Here is a 15,701-nt window from a genome sequence, read left to right on the forward strand (position 1 = left end):
GTGTATTTGTAAGCATTCAGCTGACTTAGCTGGATTTTTGAGTGCTCTGAAAATACCATGACTGACGTCTGTGTTTTAGCACTTGAGTCTAGTACATACACAAGTGTGGTTAGCAACTGATATCCTATGGATAACATTTGTTGTGTACCTTAAGCAAAATCAATTTTCTTTCTGTGTGGGTTTTTTTTTTTTTTTCTGTGCTGCTCTGTGGCTTGATTTCCTTAAATAAGAGTAATGATTTTTTAATACAGCCCATGAAAAATATTGCTTTGCTTATAAATGTTGTTCAATTCCAAACCTTATGATTAATTCCTATTATATAGTAGGAATGTATATTAATTTTGTTTAACTTTGAAATATGTTGGTGTTGATCTCCAGATCAGTTTGCATTTTGGCAGTATATTTTGGATACTCTTTTTTTTTTTTGTAATTGTATGTATGGAACTGCAGACCGTGAGGGCAGTAACACCATGTAGTAAGATTAACCTGCTACCTTGAGAAACTTGCAACCAAAAGCTAAAGGGGACCAAACCAACAAACTTGAGGAAGTTCAGTGAGGCATGACCCAGAGCTGGCCTCCAGCGGCTGTGCAGCAAGCTCTTGTTGGTAAGTGAGGCTCGCTCTCAGTGGCACTGAAGGACAAACGAATCATTCCTACCCCAAGTAAGATTTCGAAGGGGAGTTTGCAAGCCTTTCTGCATGCTTGTGTTAGTTTTTAGGTCCTCTTTTGTGTAGAAGGAGAAGGAGCTATTTCAAGCTCAGTTTGTGGCATGGTAGTTGAAACTCAGGTGCAACTCCCTCTGGTTTTTGTAGTTCCTATTTGAACTTTGGTGCAAAGACTCTCTCTCAATGTAGGTACATATGTTCTGTGTGGATTCCAAACAGCTGAGATTGAGATCTGCAGATGAAGGGGAATTGGATTTATCTATGTCCCTTAGGATGCACTTTAGGTTTTGGGGATGTTCTGCTGGATTTAAGAGCTTGTTTGGTTCAGGTCTGCTTTCTTTTCTGTCCAGTATTATGAGGAACACCGTATGTAATAAGAATAAAATAATCACAATAGTTGTAAGTTTCCTTTTTTGGGACAAAGACCTGGATGATAAGAAGGTCTTAGCATCTGATCTGTGTGGAAGAGAACCCTAGGAGGGGTGGGGTTTCCTTATATGACTCATTCTCATTTGTACTCGGTGTCATTTAATTAAAGGAAAAATTGTACAAAGCATTGTGAAGACAAAGATCTATTCAGGGACAGTGCTTTATGTCAGTTTTGCTAAGACCTTTTTATCATGAGTATAGGAAATCTTATTTCTTCTAGAATTTCTAAAAACTCACCTTTACAAAGCTGCCCAAAATATATATATAGAAACTCCTTCAGGAGTGTGTCTTCCTACTTGTCCTTCCCACCCCAAAATAGTAAGCAAACTGAAAATCATTTTGGCATTTCTTGTCTTGAGTTTTGGACCTTGTAACAGCTGATGGTTGTTTTGTAGGAATTTGCCTGTACACAAATGTTTTCTTTTAGGCTTATGCCTGCTAGTGACACAGCCAGCTGGAGCCGAAGCACTTAATTTAAAAGAAAATGGACAAGAAAACTGCCAGATGAGAAGGTCAGGCTATGTGGACAATGTAAGGGTGGCAGTGTGGATTACTACAAGTCCCACAGTACAAAGGAAGGTGTTAAATCCTTTTGTGCTTGTCTCCTCTTGCCTGCTTGCTTTGCTAGAGATTAAAACCCCTCCACCAAACGAACCCAAAACACTGTGGGCATGCACAAAGGTGGAAGCTGATAGTTGAAACGTAACAAACTGCTGATGTGTCCAATTTAAAAATCTAGGGTAGTTATTTAAAGATTCTCTAATCCACCAGAGCCATGTTTGTCAAAATCAGGTCGCCCCACGCTCTTGGGATTCAAGTTTTTGCAGTGAACTGATCATCCTCTGTAGACACAAACTTGACATGTAAAATTGTTTTCCAAGTATCTGATTTGTAAGCTTTTCACTTCAGAGTAAATAAATGACTCTTCCTCACCTGGCTGTAGAGCAGGAGAAAACTCATGGTATCTTTATAAGCTGTCCTGTTCCACTGTACTCAGTGAAGCTTGAATGGGAGGCTACTACTTCTTTGGATCAGCACCCTTTTTAATGTCAGGGAAAGGTGGCCATGAAGAGCCAGGAGCTTTTTGTTCTTATCTTCATTGCTGTTCTCTTCTTACTCCTAAGGAGAAAAGTTCTCTTCTTACTTCTTGCCTCTCGCTTTCAAACCTAAACCCCTCTTATTAACAGGCAGCATAGCACATCAATACTTATGTTACAGCCCTGTTCATGTAAATAACTTAGGTAATCCTTAAAGATAGATGTACTGTTACTGCAAGCAAATCCAGGTGCTATAGCTAGACAGAGGTGGCTGTGGACAGCTGTTGCTTCAGATGGTAAACATCAGAAGTAAATCTCACTAGCATTATTCCCTCTTCATAGGGAATTTCAAATTTCTTTACAGGAGGGACTTGCATTGCATTCATTGTATTTACATAGGTAGTTTCTAAATTTGTAGACTTCCAGATCTAAACTTTTGCCTCATGCTCTGTGTCCTGGAGCTCTGAAATGCTGAAAACATCTGTCAGTCAGTCTCTTAATATTTGAATTCTAATGAGTTAGAGGTCTGAGCTGGAACAAGAAGGTAGGAGTCAAAGGGAACACTGCTAGCTGGATATCATGCTCTCGTAGATGATAGAATTTTTTCAGGATGTAAATGGCACTTAGATACTTTCACCATTACGCAACTATTTACACCTTTGTCCCCTCTCCCTGCAGTCTCCTTGAGGTTAAGCAACTTGCACGTATGTAATTCGAGGTGGGATCTTGGGTTGTTTTGGGTTTTTTTTCCATACTCTTAAATTCAGTCTTTCTTGAGGGTAAGGAAAAATGGGTATAGTATTCCAGAGGGAATACATCACCTTATTGCTCATCATTCATCTCTTGACTTCAAAAGGCATGAATTTTCTTTCCCACTCTCTTTGAGGCTGTTTTGTTCCTCCTGTCAGTGAGAGTGCGGCGGTTACAGCTGCTTGTTATTTGAGGGGACAGCCCACTCCATCTTAGTCAGTTGTAGTTCCTCTTCTAATGGTTCTGACTCTGAACAAGTGGGGTGATCTCCTGGGAGGCTCTGGAGGTGCCATAGTTGGTTTTGTGATTCTCTTCGGTTCATTGTACTTTATTTCTTAAAATCAGCACATAGTTAGGGTTGAACTCCATTGGATGTAGAACTCGCCTGCTTCTGGCACTGCTGAGAAAGTTAAAGCCACTTAGCAAGTTCCAGGATTGGTCATCTAATCCTTTATTTTTATAATGCTTCCTATTTTTTTGTAGGTATTGTGACTCTTACGCTTCAGAATCACGAATATTTGAGGCTTATCTAGAGAAATCTCTGTGCAAATGTTCTCTAAATATTTGTTCTTGGGAATGCACCTTGTGGACCACAGCAAAAGAGCCCAGTTCTTCTTTAGGCTGCTGTTCAAGAGCATTTCTTGTGATATTTCTGTGTCTGTCTTTCTACAGCATCCCCTTAAGTTGTTTGACAAGGTAAATATTAGCACTGAGAACTTAATTACCTTCACTTTGTTTATCTCTTGTAGACAGATGCCTGTTCCTTCTTAGATAGGCTGAGATGGCAATGGGATATTGAGAGTAGCTGGATCACTCACATTCTCCAAATTAAGCAGATTCACAAATGCTTGCAAGATTGGAGCTGTAGGTAATGCTTTTCATAAAATGGTCTAGAAAACATAGATATATTGTAAAACTCATAATATCTGAATAAGATTTTCTGTACCACTGTACTGGGTTAAGTCTACTGAAACAAGACATGGACCTTGCCTCAAAGGGGATAAATGAGCAGTATGTTTACAGACAAAGAGTAGGAAAAAAAGTCACAAGAAAATAATTGTCAACAAATAAAAGCATGTGCCTGGTATTAATATTATGTATTAATATTTCAAGGGTGTTGCTTTTTCAAAAGGGTGTCCAGAAAGAATTGAATAAGTGCTTAGAAAGAAATATCTGTTCAGTTTTCTGGGGCACGTTAGAGGAAGAGATGCTCAGCTGCAGCAGAAAGGAAATTCCAGGTTAGGGAGGTCTATATGGAAGGAAGCATATAACAGTGCAGAAGGGCATGGAGTTATAAATATAGAATGTCAGTAAAAGTGTATGACTCATACTGCTGTAGTAGCATAGTGCAGAATTTATTTGCAGAAGCACAGAACAAAAACCCTATGGTATACTATGATGCATTTGCAGATAGTTTTCCATAGCTGGTTAATGTTTTATGCATCCTGCTTTTTTAGAGACATCACTAAATTGTGCTTTGATTTTCTTTTTTTTTTTCTTCTTCTTTTTGTTAGGACTTTGTTTTTTAGATGAAGAGTTAAGTCCTCTATTGAACCTTGAATGCAGCAGTTCTGTTTGCTGGGTAGAGATGAGTTAGATTTGTTTTTAATCATGTAACTAAATTTAGCCAGCAATCTGCATTTTAAGGCATTGCTATTAAAAGTCTAAAAGTGAGATATGTATCGTAGTTTGAATTTAAAATGAGCCAGAGGCACAGCTGGTGAGGCAGTCATGACTCTCTAATCATGAGTGGAGGGAAATGAGAGGGGAATTTTCTTATCTTGCAGGACGGATGTAAAGTGTGATAGGTGCTTTAACATCTGTCTCTGCCCCTCCTTCCCCTTCCACAGTTTTGTTTCATGATTGCATGGACTTCATGACACTGCCCCCCTGCGCCCCCCCCCCCCCCCCCCCCAGCATTTTCTTTTTTGAGCCGAGATCTTATATCTGTTTGATATCAACGTTATGAACACGACTTTACAAGCATTTAACTTCTTACATTTTATTTTTTCTTTCAGTTTTTTTAGAGCTTTGTATGGTGCTTCATGTGTCCTGTCTCTCCTAAAAGCAAACCAATCTTTATCTCAGCTAAAACCCCAACCTGGAGGCAGGACTTCCGAGGTGTCTGCAAAGTCTTGGAATTTGCTGTACTCAAAAGTTATTTTTGTCCAATCTTTCATAGCAGTGAAGCATGCTATTAAGTATGTGAATAATCCCATTAACTGAATGTTGCCCATCTTGAGACATAATGTGGCGTAACTATGGTAGCAAAAAAGAAAAAAGCGTACCTGTTTTTTAGTGAATGAAAGTCAAAGCTGTTTAGATGTTTAGTGGTGTCAACATTCCTGATAAAGATGGAGCTGTTGGTAAAGTGCATGATAAAGTTAACTTGCAGTTTCACATGATATGCTATCTCTAGACTGCCATACAGAATATTCGATGGACTTAATACAGAACTGCCTTTAGCAGTATTTGCTGTTGCCAAGCTCCCATTTCCCAAGGCTGTTTTTCAGCCAGATTGATTCCTTGGCTTTGGTTTACCTTCCCCATCACCAATAGTTCAAGCACAATGAAGGCTGATGGCCTAGGGGTGAGAAACAGCTATTTGGATCCAAAGTTTCTCAAGCTGTCTTGGTGTAAACTGTTACCTAAGGAATTCTCAGTCTGTGCTTTGATCGTTTTAGTCTGTGCTAAAAGGTTGTCGCAGTCCCGGTGTCTTATCTTGGGGAATCTCCCACATCCACCGAGTATTACATCACACTATCATACGAGTCATTGGTGGTTTAATGTTCTGGTATCTCCAGGAGGCTCTGGAAGGAGACTGGATGATGTTCCCTTATGCTGTATCTGTTCATGTTAATGCCATATAACAGAGCTCCTCCTGGCTGGATGAATTGTCTTTCATGATGCATAATTGTCTTCTAGGTTGTTTTCTTGAATTTCCTCTTTTTCTAAAGCAATAGGAATGGATCATGGTGAGAAGCCAGTTGTTTGTGGATAAGCCACTGATTCTAGTGGTTTGAAATCCCTTAGGTGTCTTGTCGGTTTGTCTTGCCTGCATGTTCTGGTTAAATTGGTAACAAATGTGGGGACGTTTGATGTAGCTCAGAATGATAGAAATTTGTGGCCCACTTGAAGAGTATAGGAGTTTCAACTAACACATCCATAGCTATTGCAGGAGGACTAGTGATGCCCTTATGGTTCTTTTCCTGTGGCACTTCTGGCCTTTTGTTGCAGGTTTAAACCTATTTATAGGGTGCTTGGAAACCCTTATGAACTGCAGCATGTTGAGTAGATGCTCTGTGGACTATTCTGAGCAACTGCGTATTGCAACCTGTGACTGCAGAAGGCTGAAAATGGCAATTGAAATGATCTCTAGTTTTCTGTTGCTGACATCCCTGAAATGCTTTTGCTGTTTTGTCTTAACTTTCCTGAAGAGGCATGACCTTAATACTCTGCATAGGTTTGTTTTAGAGATACGTTTTTAATAGCTATTATAAATGAAATGGGGGGGCCCCGGAAAATTCAGGAGCATGCCCTGTTATATAAAGTTGCAGAAGTCTGCAAGAAGGTTGTAGAAAGATATGTGAAGAGATGTGGGCAGCTCTGGTACACTGAACTCCTGTGTAAGAGGATGAAGGGGCCATTTCAGCCTTTGTCAGAGTAGAAAATCCTGCTTTGTACTGAAACCATGCAGAGGTACAGGTGTTAGATTGGAGGTGGGGTAGTGATGCCTGGTTTCCAGCTGCTGAATTAAGGCTGTTTTCAGCCGAGAAGGAATTAGGGATGGATGGATGAATGTTTTGCTGTAAGGTTGCCCTGCACAAAGACTGTTTCTAAGTAGATGAAAAAGTTTCTCAGAATGGTTGAAGGATGTTAGTGATTGTCCTAAGGACAGCAGAGACCTGTAGTTGTGGGAGAAGGGTTGGTGTGCCCTATGTGGGGCAGGGGGGAGGCAGAGGCAGCCTTTAAATGTCAATTTTTAATTCCTGCTCCTGTGAATTTTCATGTGAAAGGAGGCATTAGGAATTTTATATGGAACTTCCAATTTAAAGTCTGAATGAGATTAAGCATTCAGTGTGAATATCCAGAGTTTATTTGAGCAATAATTGTTAATGCAATGTTAATGAATTGAGACAGCCTAGATGAACTCTTTCATCTAGTATCTATGAAAGGATAGTTCAAAGCTTGCCTGGATACCGAATAGAGACTTCAAGGAGATAACGCTAGTGCAATCGTGATATCTTAAAACAGGAAAAAAATGATATCAAGATGAATTTGAATCCAGTGAAAATAACAGATAAATCAGAACATAAAAATTTACTTGTGTTTTACAGAGAAACAAACCTGTTTTTAAAACTAAAATGCGTTTTTTCTTGTTGCTAATTCTCTCCAAATACTATGCGGCTGAGCAGATTGATTAAGAAAGTGCTAAAAGGGAAAAATGACATGCTCTACAGCCTCAGCAGTACCGTAAAGCAGCAGAGTAGGAGCTACAGTGTCAGGCAGGAAGCAGCTAGAAGTGCTTTATGCAATGTTGCTGGATTTGCAATACTCCGAAGGTTGTGAACTTGTAATTTTGAGGCCGTTCTCAACCATCTATGCTTTGTGATAGCATGAGGACAGAGGAATGACATGAAGAAAATGCAGAGGATCCTTTCTGATAGTGGATTGCTAGTGTAGTGCTGCGGTTCCTTGAATGTGTTCATACCTTCATCTGTATTCTGTGAGGGATGTGAGCATGTGTTTCAGATGATTTGCTGCTCTATGTATACTGATGCAGACTGCTGTGTTTACAGTTCAAAGAGCAGGAGGAAACTAGATCTGTATGACCACGTAGAATCTCAAATGATGTAGCATACTGTTGTAGCTACTGTTTACTTAAGGGGCTGTTGAGAAGTTTTTCTTAAAAATCTTCTGACCTCTGTCTGTCTTCTGTCTTAGCTCTCTGAACTGGACGTTTCGTTCAGGTTTGTCGTGGTTTAACTCCAGCCAGCCACTAAGCCCCATGCAGCCGCTCACTCACTCCCCCCGGTGGGACTGGGGTGAGAATTGAAAGGGTAAAAGTGAGGAAACTCGTGGGTTGAGATGAAGACCAGGTAAAGCAAAATCCACACGCACAAGCAGAGCGAAACAAGGAGTTCATCCACCACTGCCCATCGGCAGGCAGGTGATCAGCCTTCTCCAGGAAAGCAGGGCTCCATCACGCGTAACAGTTACTTGGGAAGACAAACGCCATCACTCTGAAAGTCCTCCCCTTCCTTCTTCTTCCCCCAGCTTTATATGCTGAGCATGACCTCGTATGTCTGGGATATCGCCCTGGTCAGCTGGGGTCAGCTGTCCTGGCTGTGTCCCCTCCCAACCAACGCTGTAGGTGTCTCTTTCACACAAGTTGTAGAAATACCTCCTGCCTTTTGTGCCCTCTTACTGTATGGAGTCTGGTATGAAATACCTCATTTTCTGATGCCTCAGCTGCTTCCATGGTTGATGTACTCTGTCCAGTTGACTCATCACTGTGTGTGTTTTCTTGACTTCTAATTAAAATCTGTTCTATTCTAATATTAGACCAACACTCCTTGTTATATCACCTTTCATTCTTAAGTAATTCATTGTGCAGCCTCCTTACTCTGTATGACTAATGTCTTTTTCTCAAATATTCTTAGAACATTTTAAAATACCATCTATATTATAGGCAGCACAGTAGCAATACCTTTCATTACAATTGCTTAACGCTTTCTGTCATAACTCAATGCTTTCTTTTGCTTAGGATTTTGACAAGAACTTAACCTTTTTTGGCGGAATTTTCCATGCACTGGTGTTTGTCTCAGCCTGAAATTTCCACTTTGGGACTGATTTTTTCATTGTTTATTTTTTGTTGTTGTTTGTTTGCTGAAAATATAATTAGTATTTCATAGACAAGACACTTCTAAATCAGCTTCTGTTAAGTTCTCCTACAGAAAAGACAGTTTTTTAATTTTTTTTTTTTTTTTTTAAAAAGGATCCCTAGGCAGATGTGTTTGGCTGAAAAATAGGAATGATTGACCATTAGTAGGAGATTGAGAACGGGAGGGAGAATGCTCACCAAACAAGAGCAAGTCTGGGGAATGAATTTCTGCCAATTAGAAGTGAGAACTGAATGGATGAGCATTGAGAAGGAACTGGTTGCTTACCTAATCTTTGGATATTAAAGAAGTTCTTCCTAAAAGCAAAAACTAATTTACCTGGCTTTAATTTTTATAATTCTCCATGTTTGCCTACCAATAACCGCCTGAAATTTGTTTTCTTTATAGAGGCAAAAAGAAAAAAGTTAATTATATTTGTAAAAAGTTAATTCTATTTGTAAACATAAACAGTTTATTTGTCTTAAAGATTGTTTGATTTTGCATGTGTAAGTAATTCTGTGCTTGCTTGTCCAGTGATAGAAAATAGAATCTGTGGATGGAAGGTGTTTTGTTGTAACTAAGCATTATTGCTGCCTGGTTTTAATCCTTTATATGTGCTTGCATTCTTCAGTTCCACTGAATCTGATGAAATAATTTGTGATAACAGATGAGCATACTTCAGAGTCTTCGTAAGCCTGCATAAAACCACTGGAATCATACTGTTTCCTGTTCTATTACTTCCATTTCAACTTCGTGTTACTGTTGAAATTTCAATGCAAGGCCTTAAAAATTGATCCAATAACAGAATTGCAGAGTGAACCTTAAGGAGACCACTACTCATATTGTAGAAGAAAAAAAAGACCAAACTTGTATAGACCCTGGAACATGGAAAAAATACTAGCTACTGGAGAAAGGGCCTTTTTCCAGTCATTGATAAAGACACAATAAGCAGCTGATGGCAACCGTAGTTAGACAAATTAATCCTTTTGCAGATGATGGACTTGCTAGCCCTTAATTGATAAGGGGGAAATCATGTACGCAGTTTAGTTTGACTGCAGAGTAGGTAGTTGTGGTGTTTTGCTCTGATCTTGCCGTTGGGGAAGCTGTAGACCGTTGCACTTTTCTCCACCTTTCATGGGCCCTTGGCAGAGGGGAACAGAATTGCTTGCTTTGCACAGAACTTGCTCTAGCAGCTTGTCATCAAGATGGTGATCGTATCAGCTGCTCCCTGTTTCTGCTGGTCACTGGCAGGGTGGGAAAATTATTTTCTTAGTCAGTAACTGGTCAGGTGTGTGTTAGGATTTTTAGTTGCCTTCATCTGAATGCAGACACAAGCAGCAGACAAGATTTGAGACAACGTGGAGCAGTACCCTGATGTGATGATGCAAAGGATAATTTTTATTATACAAGTGGCTGGTGTTTCTTGTTCATGTCTGGGTCCAGAGAGAGCACCAGATTTGGTGGGGAAAGAATTTTTTTTTTCCTCAAAGTCAGACTTGGGAGGAACCTCTGCTGTCCCTGTGTACAGGATAGTGCTATACCCCTGAGGGATGCCGTTTGTCACCGATCTCCATCTGGACATTGAGCCGTTGACCACTACCCTCTGGGTGCAACCATTCAACCAATTGCCCACCCAACAGTCCATGCATCAAATCTGTATCTCTCCAATTTAGAGAGAAGGATGTTGTGGGGGCTCAGGTCCAGCTTTTCTCAATGCCTTCATCACCCAGCCTATCTGGATCTTGGGGGATTGCCCTGACTCAGGTGGAGGACCTTGCACTTGGCCTTGTTGAACCCCACGAGGTTTACATGGGCCCACTTCTCAAGCTTGTTCAGGGCTTTCTGAATGGCATCCCATCCCTCAGGCATGTCAACTGCTCCACTCAGCTAGGAGTCATCTGCAAATTTGCTGAAGGTGCACTCAATCTCGCTGTCTGTGTCATTGATGAAGATAGTAAATAGTATTGGTCCCAGTACAGAATCTTGAGGGGACACAGGAGCCCAGATGCAGTTGCCAAAGAGGAGGAAAGCATTTTTTTACTGTTATTTTCTTGGTTTATTGGAGGTGGATTTTTTTTTTTTAACTGGGAGGAGGGAATGGGGGATGGGAAAGAAGGGCTTACACCACCCGTGGCACTCAACACAATAACTGCGGATGCCGGGAGAGGAATGGGTGGGCCACAGGATGGCCTGGTGTGGAGGCTGGGCCTCTCAGCTAATGGGGGGTGCGGTGGCTGGGCTGGGTGCTCCAGCGATGCCACTGCTGTGGTGTCATGGAGGGGAGCCCTGGCACGGTGTGTTAGTGCCAGGGGAGCCATGCTGGAGGTGGATTCACTTCCATTGGTTCTTCTTGATCCACCTCCATGGGCTCCAGACCATCAGCCACATGGTATGTGGCACTCCCCGTCTGAAGCCGCTTCCTCTGTGGTTCCTGCAGCCACGCGTCTCCTCTCCCCCCACGCAAAAATGGGCAGCCACCCGCTTTGCTCTTGGACCTCTGGGTTCCAGGCATCCTTGGAACCTGAGGGCCTCAAAGCTCAGCGAGTTGTGGGCCAGCTTTATTTATAGGGCCCAGAACAAACAGCAGCGAGGTGGGTGGCTTGTGACTTCAGCAGGCCACTGTGATGGGGATGCATGTGGCCAAACATGGCTGTTCTGGGGGTTGGGGGCCTGTACCAAGGCCTTACAGAAGTCCAGACGGATGACATCAATAGCTCTTCCCGTGTCCACTGATGTAGTCGCTCCATCATAGCAGGCCACTAGGTTGGTCAGGCAGGACTTGCCCTTGGTGAAGCCATGCTGGCTGTCTCAAAGCACCTCCCTGTCCTCCATGTGCCTTAGCATAGCTTCTAGGAGGATCTGTCCCCTGATCTTCCCAGGCACAGATGCGAGGCTTGCTGGTCAGTAGTTCCCCTGGTCCTTCTTTTTAAAAATGGGTGCAATGTTTCCCTTTTTCCAGTTGCCAGGGACTTCACCTGACTTGCCATGACTTTTCAAGTACTGTGAACACTTGCTTGGCAACTACCTCAGCCAGTTCCTTCAGGACTCTGGGTTGCATCTCATCACGTCCCATGAACTTACGTATGTTCAGGTTCCTCAGGTGGTCACAAACCTGGTCTTCTCTTACAGTGGGAGGGACTTTGCTCCCCCAGTCCCTGTCTTGCGGCCCATCCACTCGAGATGTGGGAGGAGAGGCAAAAAAATTGTTGAATACCTCAGCCTTTTCCCCATCCTTTGTTACCGGCTTGCCAGTCTTGCTGGCAAGACTGATCTAACTAGATGTTACAACTAGATGTTTAAATTTCGTAAAACTCGGCTTCAGTTTCTCTAGTGGATACAAAATAGAGCAGCCTACCTGTCCTATTCCAGTCCACTGACAGAGTTCAGGATAGGTGCAGTAACTGGTCTGATGGAAAAACTTGAAGCTTAGTCTACATTTAAATTTCTATGTAACATACTGACGTAGGAGTCTTCTTGCAACATTTTTGCAGCTGCAGATGCTTTTAGCAGAGATCTATACGAACTGCAGAACAAGCATGATTTTTAAAATGTAAACTGTTTGCCCAATCCCTGTAAGATATACTGGTAGTTCTCTTATTGAAACTTGTTTTTATACTTTAACTTAACAAAATGAAGCTGTTATGTTGAAGACCTCACTTGCATCGAAAGTAGTATATGACTGGTTTCAGCTTTTCCCTGAACTGCTAGGAAACTTGAAAGGAATAAAATCTTTGTGCCCTTGAGAGAAAAGGACAACTAATTTTATCACTTAATTATTTCAGGGGAAACATTATCAGTGAAATGAGAAAATACGGCTGAAAAACTTACAACGATTGGGGTAAAAGCTACCACTACTATCAGATTTCCAAGGAAAATGCATATACTTCTCATGTATCTAAATATAAGAAATTTGAGGTTTCCAGTTTATTTATGAGATACGTTATCAGCTTCAACTCCACAGCAGTGCCCTCCTGTGTCCCCTTCAAGACAGATTAACAGTACCCAAAGGAAAAGAGAAGTGTTCAGGTTTTCAAAGGTCTATGTTAAGAAAACCCTCAGTTGTCATCTTTGGGTCGTGTGACCAGTAGCTCCTGCTCCTGACCCCTCTGTGGGATATGTCTGTACTGAGTGACAAGGGGAGAAGTGTGTGTGTTTAAGCTGACTTGCTTGACTTAGTGGTATTTTCCTCAAATCCACATCATTTGGTTTATAACTTGATGACTTGATTTCAGTTCTGGCGAGGAGTTTGATGCTTGCTTGAAGTGTGTACAAAACTCAAGGTCGTTGCAGGCTTCCTTCCAGGCTGGAATGCAGGTTGCTCCTTCGAGTTAAAATGGAGCTGAGAACATGATGTTTATGCTGTGTGTCTAACTTTTTTTAATTGGAAGCCCAGATGGGGCAGTTTTTCATGACTTACCTGCAGAGATCTAGTTACTTCATTAAGTAAACAGAACTGTCACTCAATATGATTTTTTTAATATATATATATTTTTAATATTGGGAACTGAAGGTAGAAAGCATTGCTTTATGGATGTTATCCATACTGGAGAATGCACTTTTGGATGTCAGTCCTGCAGCAGTGAACCTGGTATAGTGTGTGGAGAGAAGAGCGATCCAGATACTGCTGTTCTCATTTAAAGTTATCTTTCCTTGGCCAATGTGTGATTCCTGTGAAAATAAACCAGTGCGTTTCCAATGCTTAATGGCACCTGTGGTGGTGTTCCTGACTAACCAGTTGCTGTCCTGAGGGCTGTTACTCTGCTAACAGAAGTTGTGACAGAAGGCAACTTCTATTAGAAAAACATAAACTGTATGTTAAATACAGGACATGCGATGGATGTCTCTATGGGAAAGACTGGGAATAGAGAAGTCTTTTATGTTTTGTAATAAACTGTTTTGTGTGTGCTTCTGTCAAGCTAAAAATATGTCCTTTGTAGAACCAAAGTGTATCTATTGTATGCAGAATGTCCAGATTATGCAGTTTTACTGACATGGTTTCACTTATAGCCCAGGCTATATATATTAAAATTAAAAATAACAGATGTTATTCTGCTAGAAAATGCAGTTTGAGTAACTGTGTAGAAATACATCATAATATGTCTTTAGCTAGTTTTAATTTTTTTTTCCTTCTCCCAGAAGTAAGTTTTCACTAGGTTTTTGAAGCTTTGGATAAGATGCATTAAGACGTGTTGTTCTGGTTTTGAATTGGCACCCAGGTGTTCCAGGAACCCAGTGAGGAAGTAATCTTGAAATGTGTTTTGTGTTTAGAAACTGGCAAAGTATTCACCTGGGGCAGAGCAGACTATGGGCAACTTGGAAGGCGTGCGGTGGTTCCTGATGGGCAGGAGGCCTGCACAGCATCTGAACAACGCTTGGAGCTGTTGTGTAACATCCCTGTTTCAGTGCCTTGCTTAAATGGAGCGTCTCAGGTAAAGAAGAAAATCACCACTTTTTTCCCAATTATTTTTAAGTGCATTAAAATAATCAGAACAATTTCCTAATGGAACCCTTTCAAATGCTGCAGCACAAACCCTTGCTGCTCTTCCTGTAAGCTCAGAAGTTAATACAATTCATTTATTTCAAATTTCTTAAAAGGCTTTTGCATTCCGAAACTGATTTTTCCTTGATGGAACCAGAGTTACTGTTAGCAGAGGATGCCAAGTTCTCTCAGATATCAGTGTGTGCAGGAGATGGTTGCACCTGCAGTACAGCCTAACGGATGAGGTGGGACTCTGCCCAGTTGCAGTGCCACTTTTGTCTGAAGCGCTCTGTAACAGTTTAGCCAATGGCCTTTCCTTAGCTGGTAAATAATAATACCACAGCTTCTAGCTCAGGCTATCTAACCATATCATGAATATTTCTCCACCTTATAATGTCTTTGAGTGGTATTGGAGGTTTTCTTTTCATATGGCTAATTTGATACAAAATGATTTATCCTCAAGCATGAAGATGACCAGAAAGAAAACTTTTTACAGAAAGAAAACTTTACTTTTTTAAGTTGTTGGCTGTAGTCTGACACAACGTGCAACCTGTACTGCCTACAAACCATTTTCTTAGCTTTTTACTGGCTGAGGGGCAGCATATGGCAATTGGCCTGTTGGCAGGCAGTGTGCAGTCCCGTTTGGGCAGATAACCAGTCAGAAGGTATGCATCTCCCTGTGGGGTAGCTGGCAGTCAAAATGTAAGGGGTAGAGTACAGGTTGACAACTTCAGCTGTGATATATGTGCTCTGTCTCCTGGTAGTATCCCATGGCGAGACTGAGTGAGAACACTCAGCTCTGCCTTTTCCCGTCATCAGTGTTCTCTGGACGTGTGCACTCGTAGATGTGAAGTGGAGCTGCAGAGCCCAGGATGCTGCACTAATAAATAATTTGTTTGGTCAGTGTTAACTCCATTGTCTCAAACAACTTTCGTACTCTTTTTGAGGTGGGTGTCCCTGCCTTTGTCATTTGGTATCTATAGAGAACACCACTGTTGAATCTGTTTTACGCTGTTTTTCATTTGTGCTTTGGGCACTGCCTCAGGTATGTAGTTCTGTTGTCCTTTGTACAATGCAAAGCCAAGGAAGCCGTAGCTTTTGCACAGGGGATCGCATGCTTGGCAGGGTGAGTGATCCATGAAGGTGAAGGAAAGGGATGCATTCAGATACATTCTTTGAAGAGGAAGACAAAAACAAGCTCATCTTCATTCTGCTGCCCTCAGCACTGTTCCTCCTTATAGACCTATGAGAGACCTGATTTGAGTGATTAGCAATGGCAGTGTTCTGGAGCAGGCATCATTCTTTCCAGAGCTGTCAGCATGAAGATGATTTAGGAAGAGTGTGATCAAGAGCTAGCATCATTTATACCCTAAGAGGAGCTGTGTTGATGAGAAAAGGAAAAAGCAGATAATAAAAGACTAAATTGCTTCACTTCAAGATTGCAAAATAACGCCAGAG

The 15,701-nt window shown here is 41.4% G+C and overlaps 1 protein-coding gene across 1 annotated transcript in view; it reads left to right on the forward strand.

The window, feature by feature from the left end:
• Nucleotides 1-15,701, forward strand: part of SERGEF (secretion regulating guanine nucleotide exchange factor) — a 155,520-nt gene that overhangs the window by 23,266 nt on the left and 116,553 nt on the right. Inside the window, exon 9 of the mRNA XM_086472010.1 lies at nucleotides 14,033-14,193. Within this exon, the coding sequence (XP_086328136.1) occupies nucleotides 14,033-14,193 (161 nt within the window). The remainder of the gene's footprint in view (nucleotides 1-14,032; nucleotides 14,194-15,701) is intronic.

The sequence above is a fragment of the Leptosomus discolor genome, chromosome 12 (genome assembly GCF_034619465.1).
Source record: "Leptosomus discolor isolate bLepDis1 chromosome 12, bLepDis1.hap2, whole genome shotgun sequence".
Taxonomy (NCBI): Eukaryota; Metazoa; Chordata; class Aves; order Leptosomiformes; family Leptosomidae; genus Leptosomus; species Leptosomus discolor.